The following is a 20,461-nucleotide window of genomic DNA, read 5'->3' as shown; positions in this document are numbered from 1 at the left end:
TGAATAAGACGCATCTGTGTAGGACGGAGTCCCTCCACGCAGCTTCCCGGTTCAGCGACGACACTCACGGCCTTTCCTGTTGTTATGGCGCCCTCTGGTGCGGTTCTGCTGTGCTTACAATTCCCCACCATACGCCATGAAATATTTTGCCTATTCCATACCGAGCTGCCATCACCGGACAACTTATATTATATGCCCCATGTTGTACGTCAAAATAATAGTCTGAAGCTTACAGTCTTAAGACTTTACCCGCATTTTTGTTTCTCACCCATAATCTACTGTGGTTCTTATTTACGACATTTGCCAACTAGATTTATAGATGCATGTATAGGTGCTTTACTTATAGACGCGTTTATTAAAGCTTTTGTAATTTAAACTCTTATTTAAGTGAGTTTAATTCACTTTTTAATAACAAATAATTAAATTACTATTTTTACTACTTTTATTATCCTGGAATTTCTGCAATGACACCCTAACTGCCTATCTGGGATTGATAAAATACATCATATTAAACTGTTTATCCAAACATTGTTATGAATTATAAAAGGAGAATATCAACACTGCACAGACTATTCTAATACTGAGTGTACCGCATATAGTTTGTCTGTTTGTCTCATCGCTTTGACATCCAAACCTTTGTGATGTTAAGGCATTGTGTGTGTGTGTGTGTAGCCTGTGTGTGTAGCCTGTGTGTGTGTGTGTGTGTGTGTGTGTGTGTGTGTGTGTGTGTGAGAGAGACAAGATATTCTCTGCTATAAGCCCAAGGACAAGATAAGGCCATTCTGAGTTGTATAAGATAAGCAACAACAAGCGTTATAGTCATCCCTGATCCGACACACACACACACACACACACACACACACACACACACACACACACACACACACACACACACACACACACACACACACACACACACACACACACACACACACACACACACAAAAATATTACTGATCTGTGACTGGATAATAAAATAAGATATAAGCGTTGATTTACGAAGGGAAGACAGGTAGACAGGTGTCGTTCTGCGTTCCTGCATGTCAGATACTCTCCGGAGCATACTCAATAAACACAATGTGGAGTGCACAGTAACGATGATCCATATCCATAACGTTAACGAGGTACGGTTTACAAATACTATGGGAACGCGTACCACAGCATAGTACCCACGTGGATAAATGCCTAATAAATCCTTCTGCCGGGCACCCGCTTGAGCTGCAACCAGTCATCAACGCATAACCACCACTGACCGCTAGGGGGCAGCACAGACTCAACGGTTAAACTGGAGCGCATGTCTCCAGACGATTCACGGTGACGGCAGCTCGTCAGCCACGTTGAATTATTCTGTGTAATAGGATTACGTGTCAAGCAATGCAATGATTGAGCCCACTTGTTGGAAGTTTGGCAGGCGAACAGGATAAAAGAGAGACACAAACACCATTTTTTTTTCATTCATTCAGTTTGCCACGCTGATACCCGTCATCCTCATCTGTAAACTCTTCTCGTCGGTCTTTAATGGGAGAGATCTTAGGCCTGCTTATTTTAAGCGAGCAGGAAAATATCAAGGCCACGCGTGTGTGTGTGTATGTGTGTGTCTTCCCCTGAGAGTATACCGATAGAGTTATGGCCCTATAATTATGTCGCGCGGAGTGAAAGTACGCGGCTGAATGAACATGCTCCGTGCGTAAAGGCGTTTTATTACGGCTGCTGTCTCCTCCGATGGGGCGTCAGGGAGCGCAGATCCCTTTATAGGCTGCTCCTGCTCCTCTCCCAAAGAGTTCACAAATAAAGAGGCGGGAAGGCGCTAAATATCTGAATAATATAACAAAAAAACGGGGGAAGAGATCTCTCACTGTGTCCCCGTGCATCATTGCAATAAGGAGTGTGTGTGTGTGTGTGTGTGTGTGTGTGTGTGTGTGTGTGTGTGTGTGTGTGTGTTTACGTCTGTGTGTATTTACGTGTAGCCTACGTGTGTGTGTATTTACGTGTGTGTATTTACGTGTGTGTGTGTGTGTGTGTGTGTGTGTGTGTGTGTGTGTGTGTGTGTGTGTGTGTGTGTGTGTGTGTATGTGTGTGTGTGTGTGTTTACGTCTGTGTGTATTTACGTGTGTGTATTTACGTGTAGCCTACGTGTGTGTGTATTTACGTGTGTGTATTTACGTGTGTGTATTTATTTACGTGTGTGTGTGTGTGTGTGTGTGTGTCTCCATCATGTTTAATTCCTCACCACGGTGCCGTGCCCCACGCTGCGAGGCCCTCACCCCTAACCCGGCCCCGGCCGGAGGCGTTGACATTATCCAAGGAAGGGTCAATTAACCCCTGGCCCCGGATAAATTAACCTTTAACCTACGGCGCGAGGCAGATAACGCCTCGGTATTAACAGGCGCGGAAAACCAATGGAATCACAACAAGGAGCTTCCTCAAACAAGAAGAAGAAGAACCACAACAACAATAACAATAACAAGAAGAAAAAAGCTGTCAGAAATATATCACATGCGACACGGTTATTGGTTAAACCATGAAAACGAGTCGACCAATGCACGAATGTGCATTGGTCAATCACATTTGTCAATCACAAAATAAATCGTTTTATTATAGGCAAAATCTGCATTTGGCGCAAAGCTAAATATATAAATCACTACCACTACTACGACTACTGCGCATTTCCTTTCATGTTGATCTGCTTCTAGCACTTTGACCTAATATTCAAACTTGCGCCGTGTCCTCGCGCTATCGGAGGGCGATCGATCCCCGGGGAGAGGGGAGATATAGGGGAATTAAATTGGTCGACTATTGCGTAATAGGCCGACACAGCCCATATAATCGATCACTTTGACTCTCCCACTATTGAGGGAAGCGGCCAGCGAGACTATAGGTTTGTAAATGGCGGGAAGAGAGAAAAGGGAACTTGGAGGATGGGTGGGGAGAGAGAGAGACACACATGGAGGGAGGGGGTCGAGAGGCAGACACGGGGGGGAAGAGAGAGAGAGAGAGGAGAGAGAGAGAGAGAGAGAGAGAGAGAGAGAGAGAGAGAGAGAGAGAGAGAGAGAGAGAGAGAGAGAGAGAGAGAGAGAGAGAGAGAGAGAGAGAGAGAGAGAGAGAGAGAGAGAGAGAGAGAGAGAGAGAGAGAGAGAGAGAGAGAGAGAGAGAGAGAGAGAGAGAGAGAGAGAGAGAGAGAGAGAGAGAGAGAGAGAGAGAGAGAGAGAGAGAGAGAACTGTTTAAACGTCAACGCAAATGTGTGAGCTCTTGCCAGTCTACCCACGACGAGATGAGCGATCAGCTCCCGCCATCCGCTCCATCCCAGAGGGTCCGAAACCGCGCGATACTATCGCAGCTCACACACTCACATTCGCACTCAATCGAGGGGATTTCGTGCGGCAGTTTGATTTTTGTTTGTTGTTGCAATGGATCATAAAGTCTCCCGCCGCTCTTCTCCTTCCTCCATCAACCTATGGATTTCTATGATCGCGCTCATCTGACTCCTCGAACCCGCGGATCGGCGCGCGGACACCGGGCGGCAGCAGCACGCTCCAGAGCTGTGCCCAAAGCGCAGCAGTTGACGGAATCACCGCCTCCGGAGATGATGGGACGCCGTGCGTTAGTTTTGCGGTATAACGGTGCCGGAATAGGAATAGAGTCTTCTTGAAGCCCTTTTCTTTATTTTTTTTGGAGGAATTTACCGGGGTGAACCGAGGGGTCCGCGTGCCAGGATGACGCGCTCCAACCGCGGCTTCATCGCCCTCATCCTCAACGGAACCGCTTGTCTGGTGAGTACCGAACGGGGAACTACCGGGTGCTCGTGTGTTAAAAGTTGTCTCGGTCATGCCGAGGCTCCCGCGCGCGCTCCCCTTGGCCGTGGACACGGCTCCCGCCCTGTCCGTTACGCTTCGGGTCTACCGTGTGTGTGTGTGTGTGTGTGTGTGTGTGTGTGTGTGTGTGTGTGTGTGTGTGTGTGTGTGTGTGTGTGTGTGTGTGTGTGTGTGTGTGTGTGTGTGTGTGTGTGTGTGTGTGTGTGTGTGTGTGTGTGTAGGCGCCGAGATTCGCGGATCTCGCACGTGCTGAAGCGCTATAGTATTCACACACGCATTTTTAACACGCACACACGCATTTTTAACACACACACACACACACACACACACACACACACACACACACACACACACACACACACACACACACACACACACACACACACACACACACACACACACACACACACACACACACACACACACACGAGCCCGGGGTTTGATTGACAGATGAGTGTAAGGCGAGGAGAGACAGGTGTGCTGACATCAGATTTACCCTTACGGAACGAAAAGCCCCGATTCATGAACGCACTGTCAATTAATAACCAAAATAGCTCTCACCAAAGCGAAAATATTCTTACGTATTTGTACAATTAAAGATGTCTAAAATCGATCTGTTGTAACTCCAAGAGTGATCATATTATATATTGATAATATGATATTGAAAATTAAAATGTGAACTAAATGTCCTCCGTTTAAGTTGTAATAGCTTGTATACGGCCTGTTTGAAGCGCAAACTTTTTCTGACAACAGATTGATGAGAAAAGTGTATCTGGAAACTCCTTAATAGACAAACTCCTCACGACTGATGAGTTGCGTCTTTACGCGCCTGTCCGCGTCACTCCAGGGTTGACCTTGCGGTGTGAGTCGTCATCAGGCCCACGGTACGATACCCGGGTTCACTCCACAATTCCCGGGTCCACTCCATGAAGTCGGTACACTTCAGCTCATCAGACGTGACAATGACTTATCAATTTCTCACTGACTGAGTTTTTCAGATCTAAAGTTAAGTCCTCCCGTTGATCCGTCACCACTTCGCAGGATCATCATGTATATCGTGAGGGTTTATAATTCGTAGGCTTCCTTATTAATGCTGTTATGGTCTTTTATACCTAACCCTACCATAGCTGGGAAGGTCTGTGCACGATATTTCTTGGATTATTAAAATAATTAGCAATAAAACGTTAACCAAAAGCGCAGATGTAACATGTATGTCAACATCTTCCCGTAGCTTGGGGCTATTTCTGGTATTAAATCTGTAGGCTTTTGAGGTCGACATGTTCTGCATCAACCTAGGCATATGTTATTTACTAAGTCGGGTAAGAGTAATTACTGGGCTTATCTTGCATTAAAAGAATCGTTTAGGACGATTTTATCAGAGACCAAATAAAAAAAGTACACAGAGTTACTGCAATAATCACAGGGATCTTTGTAAACAGCCATCAGTCACCGTTCACAATCTAATTATTCTGTCAGCTTTCGGATTCATGAATAATAATTGAGTTGCCTAATTGACTGCTTGAGTTCCTTATGTTTATACTCGGCAACTGTCTCAGCTATATTTCTTTCTCTGACACTCTGCAGACAGACTCAATTAGATTTTAATGAACTAAATGGTTTCTCAAATGTTGTTTTAGAGCACTAGAACCCTGGACGTGAGTTTAATTTGAGCCCAGAGGAAGCTATATGTTTCTGGGCAGCTTTATAAGGTTTCCTATAGACTCCTAGCCTGACACCAAACACATATGGTCTGCCTGGCTCTGCATGAGAAGGCCGGCTAATTGTAGATACATCTAGTCTGCACATTTATGATTCACCAACCTATGTTCGTTTTGCCAACCTGTAGACTGCGGGATAGTGGGCTTCAAACCAGCCCCTTCTGGCTGGGAGTCCCTCACCCTAACCATAGTTTATCCGGTGACGCAGGGTAGCTGTGATCTTAAACTGGCACAGTCCATTGCAGTGGCACACAATATAACCTATAGTCTGTGCAGGTCGAGGTCATTTGCTGAAATGATGTGGTAAAGTGAGAGACATTGTAAAACAATGGCAGAGATGAGTACAGTCAGTGAATGCTATTGTAATGGACTGAGGTGAAAACCATTACAAACCATTACAATAGCATCACCTAACTTCGTATCTGGGCTCAAACACAGGTTTTAGCCTTTTTTGGGGGGCTAAAACCAAAAAAACAAAACAGTTTTAAGCTAATGTGTTTGGTGCAAGATAAGCCTAGCAATTACTTTTCCGTGAATTAGTAAAGATGACCACCAATCAGGTGAACACTATTGTAATGGACTGTCTCCACCTCAGTCCGTTACAATGGCATTCACTTGATTTCGAGTTGACTGGTGGTGAAAACCTCCCCAGTGTCCCAGTGTCATCCCATGGCCCTACACCCAGACTACAAAGGGCCGCGGTGAGATCGTGACTCTTATAATGCCGTCGGTAGGGGCCTGCCGCGAGAACCGGCGCGTCATCACGACAGTAAAACACACTCAGACGTTCAGCAAAAAGGAATCGCAACATGTGAGTCGTGACGACGACGAGTTGAGCAATAATAAGACCCGTTGTGCCAGTCAGCGGTTGAGCAAGGCATCTCGACCCCCGCTACTTATGCTGCACATCAACATTTAGGGGATTTTGTGGACGCTTTCATCCAAAGCGACTTTCAACCGTTAATCCACACATTCAAACACTAACCGCGGAGTCAAGCATGCAGGGTGCCTGCCAGCTCGTTGGGGGCGGTCAGGGTGAGGTGTCTCGCTCAGGGACACCTCGACACTCGGCTAGGAGGAGCCGGGGATCGGACTAGCTACCTTCCCGGTTACCAGCCCAGCCCGCTCTACCTCCTGGGCTACTGCCGCCGCTGTAACCTTCTGAAAAAGGGACAAGGCCGGCTGGCGTTGGGTGATTAATCAACGGTCGTGTCTCCCTGAAACACCGGGTTTCAGCCGAGGTAGAGGAGGTGAACCCACAGCCTGGTTCGTACACAGTAGCACCTGCTGTTGGCGTTGTGCCTTGAGACGAAAAAAGGTTTTCAGGAAACAAAAGCCCACCTGAGTGAACCGACGGCAGGGCGCCTTGTTTTAATGTGTTTTTCGGGGGGGGACAACAATGGGAAGTTCGCCACCCAGAAGAAACGGGCGCCAGGCTGCCGTTATCTACACAGACAAGCCCTTGTGCGCGGGAGAAAATGATTTATGCACCGGGGGTTGGTTTCATTGTAGACGTCGACAGAATGAAAGATATGGAATTGCACACGCCTCGCTCCTTAAAACAAAAACGGTTTGTGGAATGAGGCAGATTTGCTGTCTGCCGTTTAGTCTCTATCGCTTCACAAACGGAGGAGAATGCTCCGGGTGCGACCGAGGTTCACTGCCTTTGTGGTTGGGAGAGGCTGGGATGCCTCTGCTTGCTATGGATCCCAGAGGAGGAGGGGTTGTGGTTGGTTCTTGTCTTGCATAAGGCCCATAGGATACAGATGTGGCAGCTGGGATGTGACACAATCCCAACACCATCATATCGTATGGACAATATCTTCATATCTTCCTCATCTTTCTTTTAATAACTCGTTTTTTCCTCCCATATCTTGTGCCTAACGTCGCGCCATAAAGGGCGGACCAGTTAATGTTTTGGGTGGTTTTGATGAGGCACTTTAGTCGTGTTGTGGCAATAAAAGTCTATGGATCCCCCCAAAAAATTAAAATAAATGTCACACACATTATCGTCAGGATTATACCAGAAATATTCCCGATTTTACAAACACAGACGGATGTCAGAAAAAGTCACCCTTAAATACTGGCGCATAATAGGAAATTGCGTTATTTGTCAAAATAAGTACCGAAATGGAGCCGAATTGGAGCCGAAACGTCAATTAATAATCAACGTTAAGAAAACCATAAATAGTGCTACTTATACTGTAAACATGAAAGATGTTCAGATCAATGTTCATTTCACTCTCCAACTGGCGTTACGTAAACCTCATGCACCACAATGCATCATGGGATTTCTCGTCGATGATACCCCTCCCTACTCCGAGGACTGCAGGGAGAGAGTCGTAGTTCAGTGAAACCCTGAATCAACGCAAAACGTACAGAAACCCTTCAGAACCAACAGTAGTTCCAACTAGACCCCAAACTATCTTGTTTAAGGACAGCAGCGCTGAGGTGCGTTCACACCAAAAGACACATTTGTCGCCCGTTCGCGTTGTCGCCCACGTTTTTTCCCACGAAAAATCATAAACTGTTGCTGTGCAAGTTTTGTCAGGCAAATTTGCTGCGGTTCACCCCTGGACTGCACTGCAGGGAACGGTTGGCCGGTTGAACGCTGTTTGGCCGTTACGTTACACATGTCACTCAGTGGCCACGCTGTTGAACGCTGATTGGCTGTCATCACGCGAATGTCGCGGGAAAAATTGAAATATTTCAACTCGAGCGAATTTATCGCGCCGCAAGTCCTCGTGAACGCGCTAGCGCAGGGAGACAGCTGCCCGGTACCGCCCCGGACCCACAGCAAACAGGGCGGCCGAGGTTGCCGCCCTTGTTTGCAGAGTGTCATATGTACGGAGGACATCGTACACATCTGCCAACCCGAAGGGAGGGCCTTGCGGTTCCGAGGCAGACGCTTGCTAAGGTTAATTTTGAACACACAACGCAGCACCGTGGCTGAATACTAATTCCCGTTCTTTTTTGAAAGCGGGAGTGTGGATTAATGCGTTGTTGTCTGTGTTTTCGTATCCTCTTGATGATCCAGTTTTATTTATTTTTCTTGATGATCCTGTTTGAGGGATGATGTGACATACTTAACACCGTTCCCTCTACTTGTATTTCTCCCTGCCTCTACAAAGCGCGATTACTTGTTTAAACTACACACGTAAAATGGGTACTGAAAGCGCACACACACACACACACACACACACACACACACACACACACACACACACACACACACACACACACACACACACACACACACACACACACACACACACACACACACACACACACACACACACACACAGGGCTGAAAAATGATTCAAAATGTTATCAAAATGGCCAAGTGCAAATTGAAGGAATTGCAATTTTTTCGATACGGTAAAAATATGTCTAAAATGTATACCATATTAAATCAGTAGTGTAGTGCTTCAGATCTGCCCTGGACAAAATACTTTTTTTCTCCCCAACAAACGTGACATCTTGATTTTAATTGTTTCTTCATTGAAAAGGAAAAATGTAAAAATTATCTCTCCCACTGATAGTTTGTCACAGCAATATCTGTCACAATATTTGAAATTCGATTATTTCACCATATCGTTCAGCCCTGACCCACACCCACGCACAAGGACACACATACACACACGCTCCCACACCAACACGACACACAAGCACACACAAGCACACACACATCCCATACACCCACCCACAAACAAGCAAACACACACGCTCACACACACACACACAACCACATACAAGCAAAAGCACACATAAATCCATCCACACACAAGCACACACACGCACACAAGCACACGCGCACTTGCCCACACAAACACTAGCACAAACCCCAAGTACTAAGTTACACAAGCACAAACGCGCAAACACATATGCATGCATTAGGCTAGAGAGAGGGAGGACAACAAGCAGAGAAAGAAGACGGAGGGAGCCCGGCGACGCATAAAGGCACAACAAAAGCCTGCGTCAAGGTGAAGGTGCTTGTTAGCAGAACCGCAGAGTCCACTTGACCAGCAGCAGCAGATGCGGCGGCGGCGGCACGGCGTGTACAAACGAACACAGCGGCTGATAAGGTCCGAGCCCTACAGGAAAGGGCTTACGTTGTTGTTATCTTAACAAGCGCTGTCCCTGGTTAAGACCCCATTTGTGTCGTCGTGTGTGTGTGTGTATTTGTGTAGCTCTCCCTGGCTGGGTCTTTATACTGAGACGTGGAGGCTTGCACGAGATGCGGTCGATTGTGAACCTGTTTACGCGTCCCTCGCGTGCACTGCCGTGGTTTGTGTTAAGGTTTCATGCGAACCACGGGAACTGCAGCCGTAACGCATCCACAGCACAGAGTCAATAAAAGACCGATACCTAGAAACATACCAGTTTATCCCCCCATCACGGGGGGAATAGGAGAGGGAAAAGGGTGGTGGTGGGTGGGGGGCGACAAAGAGGCAATATACATGGTGGGTGGGGGGGGTCAGGAAAGAGAGAGAGAGAGAGGCAATATACATGGTGGGTGTGGGGGGGGGTGATTCGGGGGGGATAAAGAAGCAATATACATGGGCAGGGAAGCGGCAGTCATAACAGACGGGTCACGTGACTTCCTGCCCGGGCGATGATAAACAACGTTAGATATGCAGAGACACGGCTCCCACTATACCTGAGACACAGCCAGAAGGGCCCATAGTGCACAGCTGAGACACAGCCAGAAGGGCCCCTACCCCTGAGACATAGCCAGAAGGGCCCCTACCCCTGAGACATAGCCAGAAGGGCCCATAGTGCACAGCTGAGACACAGCCAGAAGGGCCCCTACCCCTGAGACATAGCCAGAAGGGCCCCTAGTGCACAGCTGAGACACAGCCAGAAGGGCCCCTAGCCCTGAGACATAGCCAGAAGGGCCCCTACCCCTGAGACACAGCCAGAAGGGCCCCTACCCCTGAGACACAGCCAGAAGGGCCCCTACCCCTGAGACATAGCCAGAAGGGCCCCTACCCCTGAGACATAGCCGGAAGGGCCCCTACCCCTGAGACACAGCAGGAAGGGCCCCTACCCCTGAGACATAGCCAGAAGGGCCCCTACCCCTGAGACACAGCCAGAAGGGCCCCTACCCATGAGACATAGCCAGAAGGGCCCCTACCCCTGAGACACAGCCAGAATGGCCCCTACCCCTGAGACATAGCCGGAAGGGCCCCTACCCCTGAGACACAGCCAGAAGGGCCCCTACCCCTGAGACATAGCCAGAAGGGCCCATAGTCCACAGCTGAGACACAGCCAGAAGGGCCCATAGTGCACAGCTGAGACACAGACAGAAGGGCCCCTAGCCCTGAGACATAGCCAGAAGGGCCCCTACCCCTGAGACACAGCCAGAAGGGCCCATAGTCCACAGCTGAGACACAGACAGAAGGACCCCTACCCCTGAGACACAGCCAGAAGGGCCCCTACCCCTGAGACACAGCCAGAAGGGCCCCTACCCCTGAGACACAGCCAGAAGGGCCCATAGCCCTGAGACATAGCCAGAAGGGCCCCTACCCCTGAGACACAGCAGGAAGGGCCCCTACCCCTGAGACATAGCCAGAAGGGCCCCTACCCCTGAGACATAGCCAGAAGGGCCCCTACCCCTGAGACATAGCCAGAAGGGCCCCTACCCGAGACATAGCCAGAAGGGCCCCTACCCCTGAGACACAGCCAGAAGGGCCCCTACCCCTGAGACACAGCCAGAAGGGCCCCTACCCCTGAGACACAGCCAGAAGGGCCCCTACCCCTGAGACACAGCCAGAAGGGCCCCTACCCCTGAGACACAGCCAGAAGGGCCCATAGCCCTGAGACATAGCCAGAAGGGCCCCTACCCCTGAGACACAGCAGGAAGGGCCCCTACCCCTGAGACATAGCCAGAAGGGCCCCTACCCCTGAGACATAGCCAGAAGGGCCCCTACCCCTGAGACATAGCCAGAAGGGCCCCTACCCCTGAGACATAGCCAGAAGGGCCCCTACCCCTGAGACACAGCCAGAAGGGCCCCTACCCCTGAGACATAGCCAGAAGGGCCCCTACCCCTGAGACACAGCAGGAAGGGCCCCTACCCCTGAGACATAGCCAGAAGGGCCCCTATACCTGCACACACTCCTCCGGATGTCCCCCCGACCCAAACAACCGCACAGCCAGCAGGGGGGGGGGAAAGAGAGAGAGAGAGAGAGACAGAGAGACAGAGAGACAGAGAGACGGACAGACGGACAGACGGAGAGAGACAGACAGAGAGCAAGAGATAAGGAACGAGAGATAGAGAGAAAGATATAGAGAAGGGAAGTGAGCCTAAATCTGACAGTTCGGCTCTGCCTCGAGACACAATACATTGTCCGGACCAAACACCGCAATTAACCGGGACATCACTCTCTGCGAGACGGAGAGCAGAGGTGCAGATGTATGGATATATATATATATATATATAAATCCAGAGTAGATTGTGTCTGCCTTCAGTGGCCTCGCGGCGGCAGATGTGTGAGAGGATATGGCTTCAACAAACCGCCAAGGGGGGTGGGAGGAGGGAGGGGGTGAGGAATCTGATGAAGGGTCATGTGACTCGCACGTGGGGAAACCAACTAAAAATAGGAGACAAATTAAGTTTTGTTTCTATTCTCTCCCTTCTCCCATCTTAGGCGAGTCTTGTAAACAAATGACAACCGTTAACAAGTAAGGAGAGACGCAGCGGAAGTGTGAACAACTGCGTTGTGCGAAAGCAGAACTGCAGCAAAGTTACGGAGCGAGGAAGAGGGGGGGGGAAGGGTAAGGGTATACGGTCGTACGGCGAGCATTTCCACGAACCGACGGTTTTCTGGGAATGGCAGCTTTCATTTATAACCCGACTATATTAGGGAGGGGATTGGGGACCTGGGGAGGCTGATGGATTTGAAAGAGGTGCTCCAACGGCTGTCACGGTCTCCCGGCCGTCACCGAGAGCAGGGCCTTTCACAGTGCACTGCAGGACTCATCGCTACCCGACTGGAAGATTACATCAAACATGGCAACATCATGAAAAAACATGATCTCCTGAAATGGTATTCAATCGCTAAAAGCTGGATGTTGTGCTTTTTATTTTGTTTATGCAAACCTGTCGTTGTACTAAACCACATTGAATTAATTATTCCCAGCACAAAGGGGGTGTTTTGATAGGCCATTAGTAGTACAGACATGAATGCCGTTTGTGTAAAAATAGATTAAAGGGTGAGTAAACCCTCGCTTTCAGCAGGAGAGCTTCTGTCCACGAGTTTCAGGGAAAGGTGCTCTGAGCAGTCGTGACGCTCGTGGATTTTAGAATGACGGACACATCGGGTCCATGGGGGCGGGGCCCGACCCACGTCAGACTGGCTCAAGCTAGGGTGCGCAGCCTTTTGGAAACCACCACTCTGTAACGGCGTTTTAGCCGGACGTAGACCCAAACAAAACTGGTTTCAACTGAATGGGTTTTACTTGACAATGTCCCCTTCCTGTGAGACATGAATGAGCGGATGGATAACCATTTTAGAGTCTAAAGAAGAATGTTTTAGGAGGTGTACATTTTAGGTACAAATAAAATGCTGTACCCTTAGTAGGTAGAGCATCAGATGCTTCCATCCAAAGCGTCTTACCACGGTATATATTCACTCACCAACGGCAGAGTCAAACAGGCTATGAGACAGCCAGCTCACCAGGAGCAGTCAGGGAGAGGCGTCTTGTTCAGTGATCAAACTAGCAACCTTCTGGTCACAAGTCGTCCCGCTCTACATCCTACACAGCGTACACAACTGAGCTGAACCCCATAAAGACGCTGACGTCACCAAAAGGTACGCCACGTGAGTTTCGAGCGGCGCGGAAAGCTCCCACACCGGAGACCGGCAGTCACGCAGGATGTGACACCTGTTTCTCTCCAAACAATACGTTCTTATTATAGAAACGTTCCCCCGAGCTCGCGCCCGCGGGCGATCACAGAGATCCACACCCCGGAACCCAGGCGTCCGGGTACGACTGTGGGACGTCAGCCTCGCCTGGTGGGACCAGGTTGGGGTTGGACCAGGTGGGACTAGGGGAAGGGCTGGGACCAGGTGTGGATGGGACCAGGTGTGGATGGGACCAGGTGAGGGGATGGGGCCAGGTGGGGGACAGGACCCCCCCGATGGACACAGTTACTCAGCACAGAGCCTTCCACGGAGACACACCACATTTAACAAAGATGTCACAGGCAAAGGAGAGGCTGCCGTGAGGATGAGAACACGTTTAGAAAAGAAACTCAACCTGACGGTTACGTGACCCGTTTAAATCCCCCCACAGCCCACACAGACTCCGGCCTTGATCAACCAATCACAATACGGACGACGCAACGCTGTGATTTATTTAATTTCCTGTGAGGCCATTGGCAATAAGCATTTCCTGCCAGCCTTGTCCGTGAACTTCTCCTTGAATTTCTTTACCGGAATCTGCTTATTTTCGCTGTGTCGTGCGTTTCGTCATCCATCGGAACACAAACCGACCAATGATTCTCTCATATGATATTCAACCTCATTCTGTGTGTCCAGGCCCCTAAGCTACCTACGGGTTACACCACGAAACAGAGAGATGAGAGAGAGGGCGAGAGAGAGAGAGAGAGAGAGAAAACAGAGAGACGGAAGAGAGAGAGAGAGAGAGAGAGAGAGAGAGAGAGAGAGAGAGAGAGAGAGAGAGAGAGAGAGAGAGAGAGAGAGAGAGAGAGAGAGAGAGAGAGAGAGAGAGAGAGAGAGAGAGAGAGAGAGAGAGAGCAGTGGTCCATTTGTGTTGTCAATTCTTTCTGGATCGGTAAACAGCCTGTTCAGCTCCGACATCCGTGTGGAGTGGAGCTCGCCAGCATGTGCTCAGATTCTGTGTTTTTGCTTTTAATGATGGAGGAGTGATTCCATGGTCAACCGTAGAGCAGACACACACACACACACACACACACACACAGACACACACACACACACAGAGACACACACAGTGCTTCTCGAGTGGAGGTTTCTATGCAGTGCGACCATTAGGAGTGGGGAAACATCAGGCTGCCTGCTGCATTCGGTAAGGGCTCGGCCTCGTTCCACCTCTGTTTTTCGCAAGGCCATGAATGTCATTTCGGAGGACAGAAGAGAAAGAACAAACGACAATGGCAAAAACTTTAACAACTAAGAGATTTGTGTTTCTCGTTCAGTGTTCAGTGGCTTCACTCTGCGGCACTCACCTCTCAAACGGTTGAACGATGCAGTCTGCTGAAACCGTTTAGAACCATTGTTCTGCTGTCGTCAGAACCACATGAAAGCATGTGGAGCCATAGAACCAGGAACAGTCCTTCAGTGGCCATCGCGTTGTGTTGTGTTGTGTTGTGTGTGATTATTGCAATTTCTGGGCTGAAATGTACAGCTCTGTCTGTAGTTCCACGCCTCCTGCACACATTGAGAGACATAGGCTGGCACTTGATGTAAGCATTTATTGTATGTTGTCCTGGCACTTCAAATTACGTTTTTCCTGGCTCAAAATACTACTTAGCATTGTGCAGCATCTTATCCTAGCTATCTTTGTTGTATACGGGGAATGGGTTACCCATTATATTGATTGTTAGTGCTTGCCACTTGGCTCTATAAACCGACAGCGATATATTTTTGTTTCTCTTCCTTCTGACAAATGCAGTTATTGTAAGTCGCTTTGGATAAAAGAGTCTGCTAAACGCCCTGAATGTAAATGTAAACAGTCTGTGTGATCAAGAACGCAAATCACACAAGATCGATTTGAATTCCTGTCATCGAGATCCCACACGTTCACCGACGTCCCCTCCACAACGTGACGAGAGGCCCCCCCCAATACATGAACGCATGGAGGGGCCCCTGGAGAGCCCGTGTCTACACGCTCAGCTTCAGAAGTTATGCAAACAGTGGCACACGTCGTGTCATCATGAGGTCTGTCCATGATGGAGTAGAGCTTTGATCGCCTCATCCTCTACAGCTGTAGTTTCTCCATTCCCTGGAGAGAGACCCCTCTCTCTCTCTCATCCACCACCCCCCCATCCCACCCCCCTTCCCCCCCCCACAACATTCTCCATCCTCACTCTGGACCTGCTTCGGTGACCACCCCCCCCCCCCTGCCCCCCCGCCTCCCCCCCTCCCACCTTGTCGATATCGTATAATGTAAAAATTTGATAGCCAATTCGGCGGCAGGCTTCTCCCGCCGCATACAGAACGAGGAGCGTCTCCGTGGAGACCACGGCAACGCAGGCCAACCTGTCCGAGATGAGCTGTCGGAGGCTGGGGGGGGGGGGGGGGGGGGGGAGGGTGGGAGGAGAGGGAGGGAAGGGAAGGGAGGGGCGGGAGGGAGGAGCGAGGGGGAGGAGAAAAGAAAGAAATTGGAAAAAATAAAGAAGGATTGAGAGTGAGAGAGAGACTAAGAGACTTGGAGAGAGAGAGGCCGAGAGAGAAACAGAGAGAGAGACTGAGAGAGAGCTAGAGAAGGGAGAGAGAGAGAGACAGATATACAGAGAGAGAAAGAGAGAGAGAGACTGAGAGAGAGCTAGAGAAAGGGAGAGAGAGAGAGACAGATATACAGAGAGAGAAAGAGAGAGAGAGACTGAGAGAGAGCTAGACAAAGGGAGAGAGAGAGAGAGACAGATATACAGAGAGAGAAAGAGAGAGAAAAATAATGGCTCAATGCAATGTGTTCATTTTACGCGCCGTAGATCTGAGAGCGGATGACCTCCTTGAAGCCGGCGTAAATTATTCATTAGGAGTCAAACGGCTTGTTTCTTGTGAAATTACCTCTCTCTCGCCGTCTCTTCCTCTCTCGCCGTCTCTCTCTCTCTCTCGCCGTCTCTCTCTCTCTCTCTCTCTGCCCCTCTCTCTCAAACTCACACTCGCTTTCTCTCACTCACTCTGTTCCTCTCTCTATCTGCCTCTCTCTCCGTCTCTCACAGTCACTCACTCACTCTCTCTCACAGACTCTCTCTCTCCCTCTCTCCTGCTCTCTCTCTCTCCTCCCTTAGTTGCCCCCGCTAGCCGGTGGAATAATTAGTGCTGAGACTGTGGCGTCTCCCAGACTTTAATGGTGCAGCGGGTAGGGCTCCTGCAGCGGGCCATTCCCAGACGCAGACGGAGAGAGTCTCAAGGAAGAAGGGGAGACAGGGAAGGAAAGGAGGACAGAGAAGAAGTAAATGAAACGGTGACACGTGGAGGAACAGTTCAGGAGTCTGGGCACCCCTTTTATTAAAAGGGGATCCGTCACGTCGGCCGACGAGGATCTCAACTCCACAGCTAGGACAACCAGAGCGCTTATGGAGCTCATCAACCCCCCCATAACCTCACACACACACACACACACACACACACACACACACACACACACACACACACACACACACACACACACACACACACACACACACACACACACACACACACACACACACACACACACACACACCTCTCTGAGATCAACCCCCATAACCACACACACACACACACACACACACACACATACACACACACACACACACACACACACACACACACACACACACACACACACACACACACAGCACACACACACAGCACACACACACAGCACACACTACAGGAAGGCGTGCGCTGCGGCTGTGAATCAAGAGCAGTCGTCTACTTCCACAACAAAGGAAATAAACGCTGACCTCGGCGCCTGCCTTCGCTGCTCCTGCACCAGCGCAATCACGCCGGCCGGGCAGGCCCCGCCCCCTGCTGGGACCCGCGCGGCGTCGGGGCAATAAGCGGTACGGGCCCTCAGGGGACAGAAGGGTTAAAACTGTACCTGTCACTTTAATGGCCTGATTATTACTGGTGAAACAGGCAGGCTTAAGAGAATCCCCGTCGCCTCCGACTGCACACACGCCCGTGAGCGCAATCGCAAGCGCACACAAGCACGCACGCACGCACGGAATGCACGTGCATGTATGCACACACCCTCTCTCCCTCTCTGTCTCTCTCACTCTCACGCACAAGCACGGACACAAATGCACACAGCGCTTAGAAAAACATGCAAATGGTGCAAATGCACACACACGCACAAACACATGTATGTGTGAGCATACAAATCTGATCACGGGAACATATGCCAGTGTGCACACACACACACACACACACACACACACACACACACACACACACACATGCGAGTGCGTGTGAACACACACGCGAGTGCGTGTGAACACACACACACACACACAATATGCGAATGCGTACTTAACACACACACAAACACACACACGGAGCATCTCCATGCAGCAGAGGCTTGGGGCTGGCGTTGCGGAGGTCTGAGTGACTCACGGTCTCCAAAGCGCCGCGGCCCGAGCCTCTCACCCCCCCCCCGACTCCCTGACTCACTTAGCACTCGCGACAGACGCCAGCGGAACCGGCCTAAATCCATACAGGCCCTATACCGCTCCCTCTCTCCCAGCCCCGATGTCCCTCGCCCACACTCGGCAACGCATCCTGGTGCCAAACAACACAACAACAACATATTCCCTCACGGAGAGTTAGCAGTTAGGGAGAAGGGCTTTGGCACGGCGGGTGTGTGTACATGTGGTGTGGTATACCTTAGGGACGGCTCGCTGGACTCGAACCTGCGGCCTGCAGAGCTTTTCATAACCGCTGGCTTTACCGTGGTCCCGTGTTCCTCGAAGGCGGTTCATTCAGCGTCGTTCATGGATGTCATCGATCACTCCCTGTTGACGTTGACGCTGCTCTGCACTATCAGGTGGAGAGATCATCGCATCGCACCGCGTCTTTCATTGCACTGGCGATAAAGTTGAGTCTAATCTGATGTTGTTTATTCAAATTTAGTTTTGGTCAAAGCTGTGAAGATTTGAGATGTAGAACGTAGAGAGGAGGTTGTCTGTGTCTAGGTGATGTCTGGGTGATCTGTAACTGAAGAAGAAACCTAGGCAATGGAGCACCGATATCGAATATGCCGAAGAACAAACAAGTCCCATACAATTGCTGTTGATTGGCGAGTTGAACTTTGTCAGGATCAATGGTCGCAGTTCCCTGGTTCCACCAGAGATGGCGCTCTACACGTTGTTTGAGCATCTTCAGTTTAGCGTTGGCTTACTTTTGCTTTAAGGTGGCAGAACTGTACTTATACAAATATTTAAATCAACGTGCTGTCATAATTTCTGCCATGCAAACCTACATTTATAAAATCGTAAGGTCTCATTATACTCTCACACCTTCCCTTATCTCAATCCCGTTCAGGCATTTGCACCTTTAACGAGACCGCTGATATAACTTTGACATCATCGTTTACGCCTGTATAAATATGTCATACTATTTATGGTAATGTCACTTTAACGCCCCTATCCAGAACATTGTTATTTGCATAATTGCATTTTAACGGCATGTTTAAAACTACAAAAGAAAAGGACGCCATCTGCGAAGCGAATCTTTTTCTGGGTTTTTCATTTTGCTCGCTGTATGGGATTCCCCTGCAAATCTCAGAGAAGTGATTTACCCGCCTACAGACAGTAAGAAAACACAACTATACATGGTTGATGCATTACTTAATCACCAAACAGTTGTTTCTTTCCGAAACAGTGATTTGTGTTCACTTTGTTTTCTTTAAAACAAATCAGGAAATTTTCCATCTCAGAGGGCTAGTCCCTCCTTTCACAAACTGATCGTGTGTGTGTGTGTGTGTGTGTGTGTGTGTGTGTGTGTGTGTGTGTGTGTGTGTGTGTGTGTGTGGGGGGGGGGGGGGGGGGGGGGGGGGGGGGGGGGGGTTGTATCTGTCTGTCTGTCTGTGTCTGCCTGTCTGTGTGTGAGAGTGTGTGTGTGTACGTGTGTGTGTGTACGTGTGTGTGTCTGTGTGTGTGGGTGAATCAAATACTCAGAAGCCATTAGTTCATATTAAGAATGATTTAGTATGATCGTTGATCAAACCTATAAACCTGTGCGATGGTTTATTACCGAGGCTGCTGGCAAGCGGCCAGGGCGACCTCTAGGGAACAGAGGAGCTGATTGGGTTCTACCTTAAGGTGCGTTCACAACAATATTAAGGCGAGGCGGGAATACATACAAAGGCAATGCAAAGACGCCATTAGGGGCGAATTATCCGCTGGCAAAACCTGAGGCGCACACATTGTTGGGGCTAAGTTCTGAGAGTCCATCAGGATGAGTATGGCTGGTGAGGGGGTGATGGGGGGGGGGGAAGAGGGATAAGGGGCAGTTTCATCGAAATGAGGACGCATCGCCAACAGCACCACCACCACCTCCACCACCAGCCTCACCAGCAGCAGCAGCAGCACCACCACCACCACCACCACCTCCACCACCAGCACCACCAGCAGCAGCAGCAGCACCACCACCATCTCCTCCACCACCACCTCCACCACCACCACCTCCACCACCTCCTCCACCTCCTCCACCACCTCCTCCACCACCACCAGCACCACACCATCACCCCCACCAGCCACCACCACCACCTCCACCCGCACCAGCCACCACCACAGCTCCACCACCACCAGCAGCACCAGCATCACCACCACCACCACCACCTCCACCAACACCACCACCACCTCCACCCCCACCAGCCACCACCACCACCACCTCCACCACCTCCACCCCCACCAGCCACCACCACCACCACCACCTCCACCACCACCCCCACCACCCCCCCCACCCCCCCAGCCAGCAGCCCTGTGAACGCTGAAGGCCCCGCGCTGCAGCAGAGCCTAAGTGGTTCCCCGGGAGCCGAGAGGAAGAGCAGCTTCCCTGCGCGCCCAGCAGGCAGCGGGGGGAGGCATCAAACCGGAGCCACCAGACAGCACGGGGGAATAAGAGGACGTGTCATCAAACGTCAAACCCCCCCCCCCCCCCCACCCCCTCATCCCCCTGCCTCAGGAGGGAGAGGGGGTCACGGGGAAGACATTCCAAAGCAGCCCATCTCC

General features: G+C 50.2%; 1 protein-coding gene across 1 annotated transcript in view; it reads left to right on the top strand.

The window, feature by feature from the left end:
* The first annotated feature begins 3,197 nt into the window (after positions 1–3,197).
* Positions 3,198–20,461, top strand: part of LOC115537167 (neurexophilin-1) — a 21,848-nt gene continuing 4,584 nt past the window's right edge. The window contains exon 1 of the mRNA XM_030348880.1: positions 3,198–3,771. Within this exon, the coding sequence (XP_030204740.1) occupies positions 3,715–3,771 (57 nt within the window). The 5' untranslated portion in view covers positions 3,198–3,714. The remainder of the gene's footprint in view (positions 3,772–20,461) is intronic.

This window comes from Gadus morhua, chromosome 2 (assembly GCF_902167405.1).
Source record: "Gadus morhua chromosome 2, gadMor3.0, whole genome shotgun sequence".
In the NCBI taxonomy this organism is placed as follows: domain Eukaryota; kingdom Metazoa; phylum Chordata; class Actinopteri; order Gadiformes; family Gadidae; genus Gadus; species Gadus morhua.
This window is presented reverse-complemented; position numbering and strand designations above follow the sequence as displayed.